This window comes from Notechis scutatus, chromosome 3 (assembly GCF_049901735.1).
Source record: "Notechis scutatus isolate UNSWTSFEM ecotype Mainland chromosome 3, rNotScu1.2, whole genome shotgun sequence".
Classification (NCBI taxonomy): Eukaryota; Metazoa; Chordata; class Lepidosauria; order Squamata; family Elapidae; genus Notechis; species Notechis scutatus.
The window spans coordinates 99135362-99156144 of record NC_142011.1 but is presented as its reverse complement, the minus strand read 5'-3'; the positions used below and the strand labels follow the sequence as shown (position 1 = coordinate 99156144).

The 20783-nt window shown below is 38.0% G+C and overlaps 1 protein-coding gene across 2 annotated transcripts in view; it reads right to left on the bottom strand.

Moving 5' to 3' along the window:
- BRINP3 (BMP/retinoic acid inducible neural specific 3) overlaps positions 1-20783 on the bottom strand; it is a 312716-nt gene that overhangs the window by 112203 nt on the left and 179730 nt on the right. For both annotated transcript variants that reach the window (XM_087960836.1, XM_026669157.2), the window contains exon 3: positions 1333-1523. In XM_087960836.1, coding sequence (XP_087816962.1) covers positions 1333-1523 — 191 coding nt within the window. The remainder of the gene's footprint in view (positions 1-1332; positions 1524-20783) is intronic.

Below are 20783 nucleotides of genomic sequence, written 5' to 3'. Positions count from 1 at the left end.
CTGAAAAATAAATGGTATCCTATCCACCAAAATAGATGGTGTTCTCAGTTCCTGAGCTGCAAATCTGGTTTGTAGATTTGAAAAATAAATCATGTCCATGAGAAGTTTCAGATCTATGTTAGTTCTCCAAGAATACCTCTGCTTTGTCTGGAGTGAGTTCATTTTTCTAGCTCTCATCCAAACTGTAATTATTTCAGGTGCTGGTGCAATATTTTTTGTATGATTCCACTGAACTTCACAAGAACGTATAGTGATGCTGAATGTGAGAAGCAAAGTGACAAATCATTTATCATATCCTTAAGTGACCTCACTCAGCAATGTCATATAAATCAAAAAGAGAAATAGATTCTGCAGCTCATCAGAACATTATGATAATCTTTCCAGGGTAACCTTCTGAAATGGAAAAAATGGAAATGGGGAAAAAATGGAGCACAGCATCTCTAAAGCAAACTTTGGATCCCACAAACAGTAAAAAAAAACAAAAAAAAAAAAAACCTCCAAGGAAGTTATTGGGTAATATTGCTTCACCTTCCTCTTGACACAACAATCATCAATCACTTTATGCCAAACCCAGGAACAGAAAACAGATTAGAATACATCAAAATAATCAGTGTGGAAACAAGCATATATTTGGCTTTCAGCAGAGAAAGAAATGCTCTCTTTGTGACCTGCTGTGCAGTGACAATAAAGGACCATCTCAAGTCACATTGACTTTTCTTCTCCTTCCCCCCCCCTTCTAAGATATTCATTGTAGAATACTTTTAACTACAAAAAAAAAAAAAAAAAGAATCGATACTGTTTTACTCCCATATAAGTGTGCATGTAACTGAAGTTTTGCAAACATAATGTATCTCTTGAAGTTGCTCTGATTTGCAATTTCTAATCCTACGAACAATTTCTTTTCCCCAATTAAGCATCATATAATCAATCATCATCATCAATCATCACCATCATCTTGACTTTTATTTAAAATTAAAAAAAAAGATAATCCCATCAGAGTTTTGATGTCTTTTCTGAAAAAAAAATGAATGCATTGTCCCTCTCTCTTTATTTTCAGACTAAAATTGCAGATAACTCCTACGGTGAGAGAATAACCTAATGGGAATTGGGAAGATATATTCCAGAGTCACAGATAATAATCAATTAAAAGCACATACTGAAACTATGGCTGTACAAAATGCTTTACTGCAGATAAAGAGTCCTGGGCTATAGTTACTAACTGCAGATTGAATAACACTGGATAATGAGGCTGAAAATAATGAAGATCATCTGTATGGTTATAGACTACTACCTGAGCTGAAGGAGTACCTATTTTAATGAAAATGATCTTACCTCCCAAGGTAGCTGACAGCAGAAAGTGGGTCCCATACTTCTTGATAAGGTTTTCTGTGATCTGTTGAAGAGTCGGCCTACGTCCTAGTAGCCTTACATTTCGGAAAAATTCAGGGGCAAGAGGCAATGGGGAGCCAAGAAAATTCTTTCTCTCAACAGCTAAGTTGTTTACCTTCCAACGGCCAAATTCCCTAGAAGAAAAGAAATATCATTTTAAAAATGCACAGTTCCATTTTTCTCCTTCTGCATGGCATACTGGAGAAGGCTCACCTGTGATAACTCTGTCAAGCACTAAATCAGGGATGAGCAATTCAAACCCTTCAAGTTAGTTTGGATTTCAAGAAAAAGAAATTGATATCATTCTGGATTGTTCAATCACAAGACATAGTAAGAATTAGAATTCATATTACTCAGCTGGGGGAGATACTAAACTACAGTTGTGATAATAAGTCTACATACCCTGGCAGAATTTATGATTTCTTGGCCATATTTCAGAGAATATGAATGATAACACAAAAACTTTTCTTTCACTTGGTTGGCTGAAGCCATTTATTATCAATCAACTGTGTTTACTTTTTTAAAATCATAATGACAACAGAAACTACCCAAATGTCCCTGATCAAAAGTTTACATACCCTGGTGATTTTGGCCTGATAAAATGCACCCAGGTTGGCACAAAGGGGTTTGAATGGCTATTAAAGGTAACCATCCTCACCTGTGATCTGTTTGCTTGTAATTAGTGTGTGTGTATAAAAGGTTAATGAGTTCCTGGACTCCTGACAGATCCTTGCATCTTTCATCCAGTGCTGCACTGATGTTTCTGGCTTCTGAATCATGGGGAAAGCAAAAGAATTGTCAAAGGATCTGTGGGAAAAGGTAGTTGAACTGTATAAAACAGGAAAGGGATACAAAATGATATCCAAGGAACTGAGAATGCCAATCAGCAGTGTTCAAACACTAATCAAGAAGTGGAAAATGGGGGGTTCTGTTGAAATCAAACCACGGTCAGGTAGACCAACTAAAATTTCAGCCACAACTGCCAGGAAAATTGTTTGGGATGCAAAGAAAAACCCATAAATAACTTCAGGTGAAATACAGGACTCTCTGAAAACATGTGGTGTGGCTGCTTGAAGATGCACAATAAGGAAGCACTGGAAGAAAGATGGACTGCATTGTCAAGTTGCCAGAAGAAAGCCATTACTATGCAAATGCCACGAAGTATCCCACTTACAATACACCAAACAGCACAGAGACAAACCTCAAACCTTCTGGAGTGATGAGAGCAAAATTGAGCTTTTTGACCACAACCATAAATGCTACATTTGGGGAGGAGTCAACAAGGCCTATGATGATACACCATTCCTATTGTGAAGCACGGAGGTGAATCACTGATGTTTTGGGGATGTGTGAGCTACAAAGGCACAGGAAATTTGGTCAGAATGGATGGCAAGATGAATGCAGTATATTATCAAAAGATACTGGAGGAAAATTTGCATTCATCAGCCTGGAAGTTGCACATGGGATGTACTTGGACATTCCAACATGACAATGATCCTAAACACAAGGCCAAGTCAACTTGTCATTGGCTACAGCAGAATAAAGTGAAGGTTCTGGAGTGGCCATCTCAATCTCCTGACCTCAATATCATTGAACCACTCCGGGGAGATCTCAAATGTGTAAGACAGCCCAAGAATTTACAGGAACTGGAGGGTTTTTGCCAGGAAGAATGAGCAGCTTTACCGTCTGAGAAGATAAAGAGCCTCATCCACACATACCACAAAAGACTTCAAGCTATCATTGATGTTAAAGGGGGGCAATACACTGTATTAAGAATTGGGGTATGTAAACTTTTGATCAGGGTCATTGGGTAGTTTCTGTTGTCATTATGATTTAAAAAGAGTAAACACAGTTGATTGATAATAAATGGCTTCAGCCAACCACTAACCGTGAGTGAAAGAAAGGTTTTTGTGTTATCATTCATATTCTCTGAAATATGGCCAAGAAATCATAAATTCTGCCAGGGTATGTAAACGTATGAACACAACTGTATCTACTCCTTCATTAGCCTCTTACAACAAGCAACAAACAAATTGGAGGGAGACAGATTTCTTATGAGAGAAAAGCACAGGCTTTTTTTTTTTAAAAAAATAATGCAGTTGGTTTCTTTTATGTCATATAGTGCAACTATCATTAACAAGCTGATTTAGTTTCCCAGACTAAATTACTTGCATTCTGTTCAAATGATTGATTAGAATGCCTTTTATTTGTGCTATGTTTGCAAAACAGAGCTTTTCATGTCAATTTTTCCTTTCATGTCAAATTTCTGCCATGTGATTAAAAGTGGAGTGAAACTTTGTTACTCATTAAATTCCCTAGTTTTTGCTTCTTTGCAGAGGAACTTGTGAAATCCATTGAATTGCAATTGCTTTAACTTTCTTTCCATAACACTGAAGGGTAACTATATGTAATTAGCTACAGAATAGTGTTGGCCTTGTTCCAATATAATGTGATGACCGCTGACTATAGAGAGGAGCAATGGCGAGGGACAAAATATATTCTATAATTTTGTGATGCAAATTCTATCCCTTACATAGTTGTAATTGATGTTATAATACAAATACAAAGGGGCAGAGTTTACAAATACAAAGGGGCACAATCTTATATTGCACATTTTAACATTCTGCCATCATCATGATTAGAAACAGATACCTCTATCCCTGATTAGGAGTATACACTATAAGCACATAGTAAGAGAAGAGGAAATACAGAAGAACATTGCGGCCTGAGGAAGTATGGAGATCTCACAAAGGAAAGATAATTATTCTCACTCATATCATATATAATTCTTGTTTATTCTGTTTGTATGGCCAAGCCACTCCAACATACTTTTTTGTAATTGTCCACTCATTTTTGTATTTAATCCACATTTGTTCAGTCCAAATTCATTCTTGATCTTAGCCCTTTTACCACACATTCTTCAAATGACTTATTCAATTTAATTTTATAGTCCCCTGACTTTTATTTCTGTGTACAAAGCAAGTACAAACATAAACAGTAATTTTCATTTCATTTGATGCACATTCATTCTTTGCAATAGATTGTATATTATACATGAATTTTCTTTTAGCATTTGTATGACTTAAAATGTCTTCATCTGTTTACCCATCTTAAATGAACATTTTATCAAAAAATCCAAACTCCATGTAGCCTCTCCCTATTTTTATTTATTTTTTTCATTTCTCTTATCAAACAAACTGCCTTAGTCTTTAATACATTAATTTTCAAATCAATTCTTTTCATTGTATCATATAACTTATCTAATAAATTTATTCATTTTTAATTAACAAAAAATCACATTCTCAACCAACAATCCTTTAATGCCATCTCTAATATTAGTTTGGACAATCAAAAGAACATCACAGTTCCTTCTCTTAGTCTGGATTTAATGTTCAACTATTTGCTAGGCAGTTTCTTCTCATATGTGCTTGCTTTCCCTCACACAGAATTCTTACTGCATTCAGCAACCAACCTTCACCTCTATATTTGAGCAATATGTGTTCCTTCCAGTCAGTTTGACTTCTGAAAAATACCTGAATAAACCCCTCAATTTTCTTGACATGATTTTCAGAAGTGATGTACCATTGCCTTGAGCCTTGTGATGTTCTAACCTGTTGCCTTAACCACTATACCAAACTGGCTGTCTTATTTATGTAGAACAGGGGTGTTAAACTTGGGCAAGGGGTGCCTAGATCTAGCCTACGGGGCCACCTTGGAAATAGAACCAGCCTGCGGTACTTCTGCCAAGCTCCATTTTTGCTGGCAATAGGTTGCAGGAGGCTGTTGCAGCCGAAAAGTGAACTCGGGATCTGGTTTTCTTTTTTTTTAAAACAAATTTTATTTTCAAGACAAACAATACATAAATACACATAAACACAAAAACATAATAACATAAAAAATCTCTTTTCTGAAAGTTGCTTAGTCCCAGGTTAAAACTCTTGGTACAGACACAAATTCAAATTCATATTCATTTATACCATTTCATATCTTATTAACATTTTCAATTTTCTATATGACTTCTCCTCTCTTTCAAATTTTCTCTATTTTATTTTATTTTATTTATCTCCTCTCAATTCATATCATAATACTTATTATTCTTTGTCTGTTCTATTCCAGCCAACCATTTATTTTTCTTCTTTAAAAAAAGAAGAAAGACTTCTCCTGTACACTATATGGAGTATGATGCCTTTATCTCTTTCCCCACTTAATATAAAACACATGACATACATTGGGATTCTGTCTGGTACATTCTAAAATTATACTATATTATCAAAAGTAATACAAATCTATTCATTAATATTGATATTCATTCATATCTTAAACGTTTAACTCATTGCTTTTCAATTAAATCACATACTTTTGTGGGAGCCCTATTTTCCATAATTATCCCCCCCCACATCACATATTATAGCTCGATATTTCATTAAAATGTTCCTCCCTTCTACTTCAAATCACATTTCACAAAAAATTTCACTAATATACGATATTCTAATCATTAATATTAACAATCATTTATATCTTAAACGTTTTATCCATTTCAATTAAATATCATGCCTTTGTGGGAACACTTATGCTTTCCAAAAAGTATTACCCCCCCCCACATCACAATCTTGAATCATATTTCATTACAGTACTCCCTTTTTCTTAACCAAAAATTTCACTAATTTATATTAAATATTTTATCACATTTTAAGTTACATATTGTTTCTAATTTTCTATGATTACTTCTAAATACAGGTATAAAAATGCAATCTTATGTTGCATTTTTATATTTGTATTTAGAAATAATTATAGAAGATTGGAAATAATATGTAATTTAAAATGTGATAAATATTTAGTATAATTTAGTGAAATTTTTGTTAAGAGAGGGAGTACTTTAATGAAATAATGATTTAAGATCGGTGATGTGGGGGAAGTAATTTTGGAAAGTATAAGAAGTGTTCCCATAAAGGTATGATAATTAATTGAAATGTGTAAAATGTCTAAAGATATAAATGATTGTTAATACCAATGATTATATGGCTATGTTATAATAGTGAAACTATTCGTGAAATGAGGTTTGAAGAAGGAGAGGGAACATGTAATGTAATAATGATTTATAATATGTGATGTGGGGGATGGAACTAATATGGCAAATAGATGCTCCCATAGAAATATGTGATCTAATTGATAAGAAATGTGCTAGATGTTTAAGATATGAATAAATATTAATATTAATGAATCGATTTGTATTGGTTTTGATGATATTGTATAATGTTAGAATGTACCAGACAGAATCCCAACGTAAGTTATGTACTTTAAATTAAGTATTGTAAATATAGGGGAAAGAGACATAGGCATCATACTCCAATCAGTGTACAGGAGAAGGTTTTACTTTTTTTTTCTTTTAAGAAGAAAGATAAACGGATAGTTGGAAATAGAACAGACAAAGAATAAATATTATGATTTGAATTGAGAGGAGATAAATAAAATAAAATTGAGAAAATTTAAAAGAAAGGAGAAGCTATATAGAAAAATGAAAATGTAATAAGATATGGAATGGTATGTAAAATGAATATGAATTTGAATGTGTGTCTGTACCAAGAGTTTTGACCTGGGATTAAGCAACTTTCAGAAAAGAGATTTTTTATGTTTTTATGTCTTGAATTTTTGTATGTTTTGTATGTCTTTAAAAGTTAATAAAAATTTGTTAAAAAAAAATGCAATCTTATGTACCTTTCTAGAATCCCTTTAACAATAAGATTTATCCATTATCTCTAAAAAACTTTTGCTTCTTAACATCTTGCTCCCCACCATTAGGGCTTCTCATCCCTTCCTTTCTCTCTTGCTTCTTCTTCTCCTTGTCCTCTTTAACCCCTTGTCTCTCCACCTCCCTTTTATTCTGCTTTCCCCCTTTCTGTTGTTTCTTAACATAATGTCCCCTTTTCACCTTATTCTTCTCTTTTTGGGTTGTTTTTCCAGATCTTAAAGACCTTTTCCCCTTTTTCTCTTGCTTTTTCCCTTCTCCAGTCAAAGTCATTTGTTCATCAAAGATGGCTTCTTCTTCTTCTTTGTCCCCATCATCCTCATTCTGCTTCACATAAGTATAAACCACCATTTCTAAGTATTGAGAAATAGTATCAAGACCATCTTCCCCTCCTTGTTTTTCTCTTTCATATTTTTGATATATAAGTTTCAATCCATCCATAGATGATGCCATTGTGTAGAGAAAAAGTTTTTCCAAACAACCACCCAGATGTTTTAATCAGAAGTAATTTCCAAAGGTTCCAAAATCACCAAACAATCCAAACAGACTATTTCTTTTAGATACCTTCTTCTTCTTCATTTTCTCTTTCTGGGGTTAAAGTAATCACAAATCCTTTTCAAATATATTTTTTGGAAGTTTTTTAATGTTTAAGAACTCTTTGCAATTTTAGGCAATCTTCTCCTTATTTTCAATTTTTGCTCTGATTTTTTTCACTCTCCCTTCCCACTCACAGCCAAAAAGGTTTTTTTTTTTCCGCTGTCACTTTAGGAAGGAGAGTAGAACAAAGAAAAAACTTTCCCCTTTAGAGTATTCGCAGCTTATAACTCTCACAAGGAATAATATATACTTAGCAGCCTTCAAGGTTCCAGGTCACTTTCTCCCGTCTTGTCCCGGTTAGAAGCAACTTTCACTGTTCTTCCAGCTTTCTCCCTCCTGCACCTGCTTTCCCGGCTGCAGCTTTCTTCGTGGCGGCCATTGCTGACCGCCGTTCCTCCACCTCGGGAAAAGGGGGTGTAGCCGGCTGGGGAGGGGTTTGCGGCACCCCCAAACCCCTTGCCAGATCCCCTGTCTTCAGCTGCCTCTACGGGCAGCTATATCCCCCAGATCCAAATGGATCGGGGAACCTTGGCGGCGAAAGCAGCAGGGATCGCGCGGTCGCGAATCCCTGCCGCCGCCGAAAGCTTGCAAACCGGAAGTCCGGGATCTGGTTTTCAATGGCAGAGTGCTTGGGTCACCACAGGCATGATTGACATCAAGCTGGCCAGACCCATCCTGCCCCCTCAAGGTCAAACACCACCCTGATGCGGCCCTCAATGAAATTGAATTTGATACTTCTGATATAGAACATTCCAGACTTCAAGCCTATTCATTTTTATTCCATCTTTTTTCCAAATAATAATAATTAAAAAAAACCTTACAATACAGGAAACTTACAATTCCTTCCATCATTAACCCATTTCTGGATGACTTGCTGATTAGTAAAAATTGGACAATGTACCACCTACCCAGCTTAAAGCCAGACTGCATTTCCCAAATTTTGCTCATTTTCGCCACTTCTTCCCTTTCATTAGAATTTAGCCAAACATTTGCCCAGGCAAATGCCCAGGCACAATTTAGCCAACATTTGCCCAGGCACAATAACTCCATGCCCCCACAACTCAGTTTTCAGTCGTCGTCCCCCCCGTGTTTTTTTTTTTTTTTGCCTTTGTACAAGGGAATGATAATACCATTATTCCAGTTATCAAACATGTTAAATAAATTGTATAGCCACTTTATAAGCAAACTATAGTTAGAATTTTATATTTCTCCATAGTTAGTCTACCTATACCAGCACTCTCACCCTTTTCCAATATATTCACAGCAGTTAATGCTTGCTTTTCATCATTTCTTCTTGAATTGTAACACTGATAACATTCATTTTAATTCCATTCTTTGACCTATCAGTAATATTCCCATTTAAATCTCTAGACTATTCCTTTCCATGTTTCCCTATGGTTTCATTCAGAATTATTTCATCATTTTATTGTTTAATTTCATTGAATCTACTGGAGCCTCCTTGTTTAATTTCCTTTACTTACTTCCAAAAGCTTTTTTTTAAAATTAATCACTATTGCTCTCATTTTTTAAATCTTAACTCTTGCCTGATGTTTTTGACTGCATTTTTTGCAATTGACATTCTTTCTTATTCTTGACACATATTTTTTCTCCTCAGTTCTAGCCTCTTTTACCTCATTACACTACTTGTCTTTACCATAACTCTGTACTTTTCTGCATCATCATTTTTCATTTTTTAGGAGATCCTTTCCCCAGATTTACATTCACTTTCCATTAGCATCTTCATTTATCTTCTAAGACTTTCAACTCAAGCTTTCTCTTTCTGCAGTTGTTTTACACTCATTCTTGACTCCTTCCACCACCATCACCACTACCTGTTTTTTTATGTATCCTTAACACTATCCAAAAACAATGTGTCCTACATTCACAATTACAACTTTACTCATCAGCTTTGTGTTACTCGGTATAATTCTCTTAATGTTTATTGTAAACAGTTTATTCACTCATGCTTTAAAGTTTAAAAACATATTCCCTAACTTAAATAATGTGTCCAAAATCTGGGACCCATGACTTCTGAGAGAATGCAATTTGGGAAACCTGTAACTGCTTCAGAGTTTCTACTCTGAAGTTACTACTAGTTGCTGTAGACCAATTGATTTATTTTTATGATAAGAGCTGGTGGTGCAGTGGTTAGAATGCAATACTGCAGGCTAACTTGCTGCTTACAGGAGTTCGATTCTGAATGGCTCAAGGTTGACTCAGTCTTCCATCCTTCCAAGGTTGATAAAATGGGGACCCAGATTGTTGAGAGCAATATGCTGACTCTGTAAACTGTTTACAGAAGGCTGTAAAGTACTATGAAATGGTATATAAGTCTAAGTGCTATTGATATTGCTATAAGAAAGAGTAAAAATTTTCTTGATTTGATTTATATACAATTTCGCAAAACTGCTAAACTAAGTTCATCCATTACTCTTAAACAGGATAAAAAAACACAAAATAAAAATGAAATCAGATATGGGAGAAAATGAATAGTGTTTCACTCAGGCACCAAATTTTGAAATTTAATTCTTAAAAATTTTCTGAAAAGCTTCATATATTTGATAGAATATTTACTGCATGATCTTCCCAATACTCTAAATGCTTAACATACTGGAGGTGTCTAATGCAGATAGATGATAATTTCATTTGTTCAGTCCATTTTATAAAAGGGCATACCAAAATTTGAACAATTATGTATTAGTGAAATTAAAACAAATTGATAAAAATAATCAGAAATAGAAAATATTTCATCTTCTTCTAATAAATATATTCATATATATTATGATAGATCTTAATATTCTTAATATTCAGCTCCCAATCAAAGATCAAAATAATGGAATATGTTAAAAAATTAGTTAAATGGGAAAAATACATGGGTTCATCCCAACATTTTACAATTTTCTGGAAACAAATGCATCTTTATAGCCTTTTGCTTAAAAAAAGGCAAAAAGGGCTTGTCTCAGTAATTCATCATTTAGCCTATGTGCTCTAAAGTGGGAACAAAGTGTCATAATGAGGAATGTCTATGGAAATATACAGGTCTTGTTTTATTTTAAAAAGAACAGTCCAGTGACTAAGGAGAGAGTGCAATTATTTTCCATACTGAAAAAGTATATTCTAAATTCAAACCATGATTTCCTATCTTAGCACCAATATTGGAATTTTATGGGAAAGAAAAGCTGCATACGTTTTTAGTATGCATGGATGAATTTAAACATCTCAGAACAAAATTAGCCCTTAGGAGTTTGCACATATTTTTGGTCACATCATCCACTCAACCTGGTTAAGAGTGTCAACATGTTACACAAACATTATAAACAAGTTAGCACTGAGGTTAGATGTTAGTTTTAATCCCAAACAATCTTGGTGATTTGTGGTTAAACTAATCTCTCCAGTCATGCAAACACTGAACAAAGAGACAACAGAGAGTTAACATTTTATTTTGGCGATTAACACAGAATGCTAGTTAGTGCTAACGCTATCCCAGAAAAACAGGATTTCTTTAAAGCAGGACTGTCAAACTTGCAGCCCATGGGCTGGATGTGTCATGTGCTGCTCATGGCCATGCCTGGTTTAGCGAAGGAGTGGAAGTCTCAATACATCACATGAGGCTGCCATGATGAGATGAGTTTGACACCCCTGCTCTAGAGACTTACTCTTGCTGATCTTTCACTACCACTCTATGGAGGGTGAGATAGGAGTGGGAGCAAATCTATCCAAATTCTTGTCTTGCAATGTCTCCAACCAACTTTGGGTTTCTACTGATCTTTTTAAAATATATACACCTTTTTTAAAAAGTAGAAATTGAAGTCCTCCTGGTTGCTTTTGCTATAGCTGATTGCTCCATATTCTTCCTGATTTGCTGGAATGGGCTGACGGGCAAATGTTTTCTATTAAGTACTATCAAATTAAGGTAGCCGTGTTATTCAAACACAGCCAATATGTTTAATCTGATTCTAAATAGTCTCCTAGAACTCCATAAACATTAGGACTGCTTTGATTATGACTATTTGATAGTGATATATTTTGCTGTTAATAGGACAACAAAATGGAAGCAAAAGGAAAAAAAATAACTTTTTTTGCAAAGCAATAACCATGAATATTTCAAGACAAATTGACATTTAGCACATTATCTCACTATGAGATCATATAAACTGGCATTCATAAAAGTGACTCCACTTTTAAGATTTGGACCTTTTTTCTATTTGCAGAATCCATTCATTAATGTGCTTATTGTATCATGCCAGCTCATAGATCATAACAGCTGTAGCTCACATTCAGGAACACCAAAGATCATGAAAAACTAAGTCCACTGAAAATATCAAGATACCAGTTACAATAATAATACTTTATTTGCGGTCACAGACCAAAACACAAGTACAACAAAAGAAGAACATGGGAAAATTAAACATGAACAATTGGTCACCAAAAACTTGACTAAGGGGAATTATAGCGTTCTCCTCTGATGGTTACAGCTCTTAAAAAAAAAAATTGGAAACCTGAGAAGTGATGTATAAGGAGCCATCCCCTAGACAATATAAGAACAAATTAGTGTACTAACATTGGGTCTAGAAGGGTCTGTTTCAAGGAGAGACAGTAACTTAGATCTGCCTGCATTATACATAGGGCATGCTCCACAGTTTCAACCTCAACTCTGTCACACGGGCATAGCCACTCATTAATCGGGAGCCTCTTAAATCACTCATCCAGTAGTGCTGAGGGCAAGACATTAAAGCGAGCTAGGGAGAAAGCTCTTATATACTTGGGAATGGTTTGAGCATAAAAATAGAAAGCCATCCTCAGTCCGTAATTATTAAATTGGCTGAAGATCAGAGGGGAGAAAGTTTTGTTGGCTCTGGCTCGTAGATATTGCAAGTCAATGTCCACAAGCCATTGGACTACCTAAATTGGGCGTCCTTAAGGCCATAATCTCCCAGGGAATCCCCTGTAAAACCTAGCAGGTGTAATTTCTTCATCAGCTCCCTCCACCAACGAGAAATATGAGAGACAGCAAATGCCAGGGAGAGGTAGCTACCAGGAACTGCCAGAAAGAGCACCCAAAACCACCATTTAAAGGTGTTAATCAACGCCATACATTCGACTGATCAAGTGCCCAGTTTCAGGTACATTGGAGCAAAACCAACACAAGGAGGAAGACCCAGAAGTTTTCTAAGAAAGACAGCCTGGGTTCTTTCAATACAATCCTTGAAGCCCCGTATCCATATGGGAATTCCATAAAGAGTTTAAGCCAAAGTTTTGGCTTTGTAAATACGCAGAGCAGGGGGAATAATCTGGCCTTCTTGGGTATAAAAAAATCCTAAAATCTGTCTACAGGAGGCCAAATTCAGCACCTGTCTAGTCCAAGCACCGGTGTTCTGAAATTGAATACCTAAATACTTAAAATGGAAAACCTGCTTAACAGCAGTACCATTGATAGCCCATTTATACAATTTCCAGGCTCTAGAGAACACCAATACTTTGGATTTGTCAAAATTAATGGACAAGTGGTTCTCAGCACAGTAAGACCCAAATGCAGAAAGCAATGTTTTCAGACCTGGCCTTGACAATGAAAGGAGGACTGCATCATCAGCATAAAGGAGAAACGGGATCTTCATAGTTGACAGCTTTGGGGCGTGGGACTCAATACGTCCAATGTGAAAGGCCAAGTCAAATAAGAATAAATTAAACAAAAGAGGACCCAGAACACAACCCTGCCTTACTCCGTTCTTAATCAGGATAGGATTTGAAAGTTCTCCCTGCAAACCACACCTTACCTGACAAGAGGTCTGGTTGTACAAGGATCTAATTAGAAACAGAAGACGTGTATCGATAGAACTTTTGAACAGTTTTGACCACAACAGTCCCCTAGGGACTGAGTCAAATGCTGACTTTAGGTCGATAAAAGCAGTAAAACGTTTGCCACCTTGTATGGTAGTATATTTATTGGCCAGGTGTGCTAAGACAAAGCAGTGGTCCAGTGTGGCACAGCCCGCTTTAAACCCAATCTGTTCAGCACCAATAATATTGGACTCCTCAACCCAAGTGAGGAGTCTATGTTGGAGATATTTAGCAAACAATTTTCCAATGATGGAGGGCAGGCTTATGGGGCGATAGTCAGCTGGATTGTTCTTATTTCCTCATTTAAAAACTGGAACAATAATTGCTAAGCTCCAGGAGGTAGGGATTCTGCCAGAGGTATTGATACATGTGAAGAGTCTTGCTAAGAGAGGAATCTATCACTCGGGATTGGATTTTAGCAGATCAGAGGGTATAGCATCAGGGCCAGGGGCTTTGCCTGACTTGAGTTCGGAGATAAGCTCGGTAATCTCAGCATGAGTCACAGGTTGCCAGTCAGGAACTGCAGGAGGCAGCTGTGGCCCAAACATGGTCGAACTTGTTGACGCCTGGAAAATTGCCAAGAAATGGTTTTCCCAATCTCTGTGGGAAATACAGCAGAGAGGGAGTTCTTGATGACCCAACAAGGAGCTGGCAACAATTTGCCAAAATAATCAAGTGTTCTTCTGCTGGATGGAGAAGAGAAGCAGATCCCACTTCTCTCTCTCTTTAGCTTTCTTTTTCTTAGCAATTAGTCCTTTATACTCCCACTTCAAGTGATAGTAGTCCTCTGGTGGGCATTTATCCCCTCGATTACGGTAGAGCAGGTAACCCTGATTAATCTGGTTCTTGAGCATCAGACACTCTTTGTCAAACCAAGAATTACTTCTTGAATGATATGGACTGCTCGGCCTTCGGACAGCTCCTAGCTCCCTTTGAACACTATTAATTAGTGATTCAAAGGTCGAGATTGTCCCTGGGCCACTACTTGTTAGGGCCTGATTGTATAAGCTGAGACACTCCAGAGATGATAAAAAGGAGTAAAACTTTCTTTCAGTATTAGAAGACCATTTGATCCTCCTTGTATACGAGGCCATATAGGGATCTAATATCTGGGGATCCCTAGGGAGATGTATATTTGAGGAAAGCCCAATGATTGTAACCAGGGGGTAGTGGTCGCTCTCCATAAGGCAGTCCACATAAAAAGCATGGACTGCCTTTCTAAGAAGCTGGGATACCAGCATAAAATCAATAACACTACTCCCACATGAGGAACTAAAAGTAAACTCAAGAGCTAGATCACCTAGGGCAGGGGTCCTCAACCACCAGGCCGCGGACCGGTACCGGTCCGTGGAGCACTCTGTACCGGGCCGCAAAGAAAAAAAAATGGCGGCTTTCTTCGCCTTCGGTGAATGCTGCTGGGATCAGGGATCAAGGACACAAATGAAAGAAGGGGAGGGAGGAAGCAACCGAAGCCTGTCCTGCTCTCTGGCTCAGCGGCTTCGGTTTCCTCCCGCCTCGTTCCTCTCTCAGTCGCTCTCTCGCTGCTCCACCAGCCCAGGAAGAAACTGCTTCAAAGAAGCCGGGCGGGTGGCTTTTCCTGTCGCCGCAGCTCCTCCGAAGCGCCCGTTCACCCCCACCCCGCCCGCCCGCGCGCGGTTCAATTCAGTGCCCCGTTCTGCCTGTCTGGTTGTTTGGGAGCAGCTTCGGCTAAGAATAATAACTATTCGCCTCTTTTTATCAGCCAAAGCTGCTCCGAAATGAAGAAGGCAGGCAGGCAGGCAGAACGGAGCACTGTGGATTGAACCGCGCGTGGGCGGGCGGGGTGGGGGTAAACGAGCGCTTCGGAGGAGCTGCGGCGACAGGAAAAGCCACCCCCCCGGCTTCTTTGAAGCAGTTTCTTCCTGGGCTGGTGAAGCAGCGAGAGAGCGACTGAGAGAGGAACGAGGCAGACACCTGAGGGAGGGAGGGAGACACCTGAGGGATGGGGCTGAGGGAGGCAGGGCCGAGGCGCTCCCTGAACTTGGTGGTTTGCTGGCAGACGTTTTATTACCCGACTAGGTAACAACATCAGATGTTACCTAGTCAGGTAATGAAAAGTCTGCAAGCAGACCACCAAACTCAGATTCTCCCCCCCCCCGGTCCTTGAAAAAGTGTTTGTGCTTGAAACTGGTCCCTGGTACAAAAAAGGTTGGGGACCACTGACCTAGGGTACTCCCATTAAGAATTATCTTATTGTGTTGGGCTGCTAAAAGGGCTAACTGAATGCCAGCAAAATTTGTTAATTCATCCTTAGAATGTCTGGCTGAAATCAGGTGTCCTATGGCCTGGAGGGTTTCTTGGAAGTAGAGTGCCTCAATCGATGGGGGAACTTGAACTCCCAATCAGGCATTAAAGTCACCCCCATAAGGCTGTACAGCGCTGGGAATTTAGTTTCCATACAAGTAATGTAATTCTCCAGCACACCCCATTGAGTCTTAGTATCAGCTTGCCTCATTGTCGGGGGAAGATAAACATTGTACACTAACAGTTTGCTGCGTCCTCTCTTAATTAGGACCGCCATAGCTAAAGAGCCACAGGGGGGCAGCTCCACTGTCTCCACTTTCAAAGAAGTAGAGACCAAACAAGCTAGACCACCCTTAGGCCTTCCTGTCATAGATTGTCTGGTGGCGGCCAAGGAAATGACCGTAAACCCTGTAAGGGATATCTTATTGCATGCCCAGGTCTCCTGAAGCAGGACCATATCAAATGAGTGAATATAGTTGGCGAATTCTGTAGTACCACACCTTCTCCCCCAACCTGCTATGTTCCACAAAAGGCACTTAAGTGTGCAGGTTTTTTTTTTTTTTTTTTGCCAGATTTAATAGTCATTCTGTGTGATTAATTTTTTCCAGAGTGCCCTTCGGGTCCAAAAAGATACACCCATTGTTAAGTGGCAGGGTCATCCTCTTAGGAGGTAAGGGCAGGGAAGGAGGGAGGGGAGGCAAGCCTTGTTCATGGGGCTGTAAGGCTCTAAATGCACTCCAGTTCGTACTTGTGTCATTAATTGGTTGCTTAGCTGGCAAGTATTCAGGAGCATCAACAGACGGAGTTTGAAGTAGCCCTGGATCTTCAAATTTACGAATTAGACATTCTGGAGAGAGCACCAAGGGAGCTTCCATTGGTAAATCAGTATAGACTCCCTGGAGTCCAAGGGAATTCTTATCAGGTAGTGAAATACTCCAGAGCTTGGATTTAGCTGCATCCAGACGCTTTATGATTTGGGCCCTTTCTGGTTGTGGAAGCGTACAAAAGGAGTCGAACAGCTGTGTCTCCTCTTGGTTCCAAAAATTGTCTTGACATAAGTCAGTCTCATAAATAGATGGAATCCCAGAGGCACTGACCTGGGGCTTATTTACTAAGGAACCTTGGGTGCCCTGGGCTGGTGTCGCTTTCTTTGGGGCCATTTCTTCCCAGCTGATCAAGTCAAGGGAAGCTTCCTAGTAAGATGTTACTCACTGCGGGGGGGGGGGTGTTAATCTGACCGGTTGTAGGAGGAACAGTCAGGCTACCATCTGAGAGGATGCCAACTGGAGGTTTTGTGGGAATAGGTGTATAATTAGTATGTGATGTAGTATCCGAGATGGTATTCAAGGTTGGCACATTAATATGTGCTGCTGAGGATCTTTTGGGGGCAATAAATCTCCTGCCACTCACAAATTGTCGATTACTCAAGAGTGGCTTAATCGACATATTTTTGAAGACTCTTCTTGGCAAAATGCCAAAGGATCTTAACAGGGATCCTCTTCTGAAAAATAGTTTTGGGGTGTTAGAGTTGTCAAAACTGAGTAGCACTCTAGTGCAGTATTGAGGAGAGGGTAAAAGTTCAACCTTCTTCAAATCATCAGCTTTTAGCCCCAATAACTGTAATATATGGCCCCTCGTCAGCTGTGTTGAACCCCAGTGAGGTAAATTGCCATTAATGGGATTAATGATGAGGGCCACCTGTTTTGACTGTAAGACCAGGTGACTGTTTGCGTCAAAAGATGTAAAGTTCGAACTATTGATAGGATTACGTTGGCCAGTGCTTTTGCTGGGGCTTAGCAGGGAGAACCCTGCCACCGCATCAGGCTGCTGAGCTGTCAACCCAGGGCACACACTGGTAGTCCAGGAAACTAAGTAGTTTAAAGTACTTAATATTTTATCAAGCTGGAGCTGAATGCTCGCTGTAGTTTCTGCAACCAAGAAACATTGCTGAGCCAAAAGTTCTGTAAGGGTGAGATCATTTAAGATTGGTTGGGGCCATAGTTTTAGATAAGCCTTTGTTCTCAACTCGGGGGGGTGACGCCCTCAACCGTTGGAAGATCACGAAAACAGGCAGAAGCCAGACAAAAGGGAGCAGGAGCTTTCAAACTGAGAGGCCGAGCTAAAACAAAGTCCTCAATCTTGGATTGCTTCAGAGAAGGTCGAGGAACCAGGTCAGTGAGAGATCTGCTCCTTTTCCTTGTCTTCATTATATTAAGTAGCACAATAGAGGAGGAGCTGTATAATATAGCACAGAATCTAGTCACTTAAACAAGTCCTAAATCCAGAGGAAAAGGAATCGGGAGTCGAGAAGAAATGAGTCCTAATGCAAACAATGGCAGAGCTCCTCACAAGCATGCCAAGGATCCTACCCTCCCGACAGAGCAGGGAACATGAGTAAATAAAAATGATAAAATAATAAAAATAGTGGATAAAAATAGAATAAATCAGATAAGAGAAATCACATCAAAGCTAGGCATTGCTAGACTTCCAGCTAAAGGAGTAAGATCTGTAGAACAACAACAAAGAAGCAGCACCAAGGCCCTCCTATAGCTGAGGCCTAGCTCGGGCTTTTTAAAAAAATACAGCTAAACCGTAGCTGAAATTTAACTAGAAGTAGATTAGTGATCACACTGCAAAAATTTCAAAAATGTAAAAGGTTTAAAAATAAAAATAAAAATTGAAGAATAAGATATGATAGAAAAATAGCCTTAAAAGCAGGTAATAATTAGAATAATCTTAGCTAATCTTAGTTAAGCAGAGAGCCTACTTGCCTGCTGCTCCCATTTCCCAGCATTAGCTTGTCGATTATATTATCTGCTAAAGATTCAGGATACCAGTTCATTAAGTTGCTAATGCAAATTGTTAATGATGCAATATTTAAATATTTAAAAAGTTGTAATGGTATGTGAAAATGACCTTGGGAGACAAGGGGAAGAGATGCTTCCTAGGGAACAATCAGATTAATGGGGTGAGTTTGCAGCTGCAGTAAAAAGAGATGGTGAGAGATTTGTACTTTCAGATGTGCAAGATTCTGTTAATGTAGCTTTACAATAAAGAAGAATTGGTTCATCTTGTGTTTCCTGTCTGGTCAATTTGAAAGGTTGAAAGGAAAAAAAATCCATCCAGTTAAAGGACCAGTTAAAATATTATTTTAACATATTCTTCTTCCTCCAATCACATACACTCCTAATCACAGACCAATTTTGAAGACAGACTCAGATTTTAAACATGTAGTAAATCTACCCAGGCACAGGAACTGATACACAGATATAAACACTACTACTATCGAAGCTAAATGTAAACAGATTCAGGACTTATAGAGCAAACAATAATTTTACACGAAGCATATTTAAGTTACAGGATTTCTTCCTAATAGTCATTATGATGATTCTCAATTCAAATGGGAATGAAACAATTTATTATAGAAGAAGGCAATCAGTCACTGGTAGAGTATATCATATACAGGTAGTCCTCAACTTATGACCACAGTTAAGCACAATATTTATGTTGCTGAGTGAGAAATTTGTTAAATGAGTTTTGCCCCATTTTATGACTTTTCTTGCTACAATGTTAAGTGAATCACTGCACTTGTTAAATTGGTAGCACAATTGTTAAGTGAATCTGGTTTGCTTTCAGAAGGTTGCAAAAGCTGATCACATGATCCGGGACAGTGCAACCATCATAAATGGGAGTCAGTTGTCAAACATCCAAATGTCAATCATGTGACCATGGGGATGCTGCAACGGTCATAAGTGTAAAAAGCAGTCATAAGTCATTTTTTCAGTGCCATTGTAACTTTGAAAGGTCATTAAGTGAACTGTTGTGCTACTCTTATAGTGTACCAATTATCAGTACACAGAGAAAAACAGAGAAAACAAAATAAAGTCCTGGTGAGATTTTCTTGCAATAACCCAACAGGAATCTTCATGCTGTCAGGTACCAGAGGGCGAGATCTGAACCCATTAAATCCTTTTCCATGTATACAGCTTTCAACGCAGCTACAATGCACTTCAGCGCAGCTACATGAGAATTAATTCATACAATGGGATAAGCTATATAACAGGATGTACATTCTTAGAGACCAAGATAAATATCTATGATTTGAGTGCCGTACAACTTTAAAAAAAAATGAGTGAGACTAGAACAAGTATATCTGTGGTGGAAACCTTTGGAAGTTCCCAGCATTAGGAACTACATATTTGCTATGGAAATTTAGTTGGGTACTTCTGCTTGCTTTTACACTTGCTTTTATTGAAGCCTACTTTTGTCAATAAACAAAGAAAGAATCAGGACCAAACTGGAAATGCAAATTTTGAACACGGTTAACTGAAAAAATGGATTCCTGTACTGAAATTAATAGATGTAAGTCTGAAATAAAAATGCATAATACAGACAAGATTTCAGATTACCTTAAACAAAGGAATATTCGGTTTTTAAATGAAGAAAAAATCTGCACTTCTCCTGTTAACCATTTTTCAGAACATTGTAAACAATGCACAGTTCTTTAAATATATAGCTCTGAAGGTGTGATGGAGTGAAAATGTTCTGACAGTGACATAATGCTACAGCTGTGCTATTAAATATCCTTATATCGTTTATTTTAAATCTGTTTGAAATATTTTCCTGCTGTTATGGAGAACTCAGTATACACATAAGCCCTAGACAAATATATTGTTGTGGAGGACAAGGAAGGAAAAGAAGAATTGTACAAGAGTTCACTTAATTATTGAAAATTGTTACAGCTGGCATAGACATTTCATTAATTGGGATGCTTTATCTGGACCATGTTACATTTGCCTGGTTATATTTCAGTTCCAGACAAGAGTGGACCAGAATGGAACAGCTATCTTCAGAACTAATCATCCTTGCCTTTAATATTCAAAAACACCATCAAGAGCCTGTTGTTTAAAGAGGCATAGTTCTTTGTTAA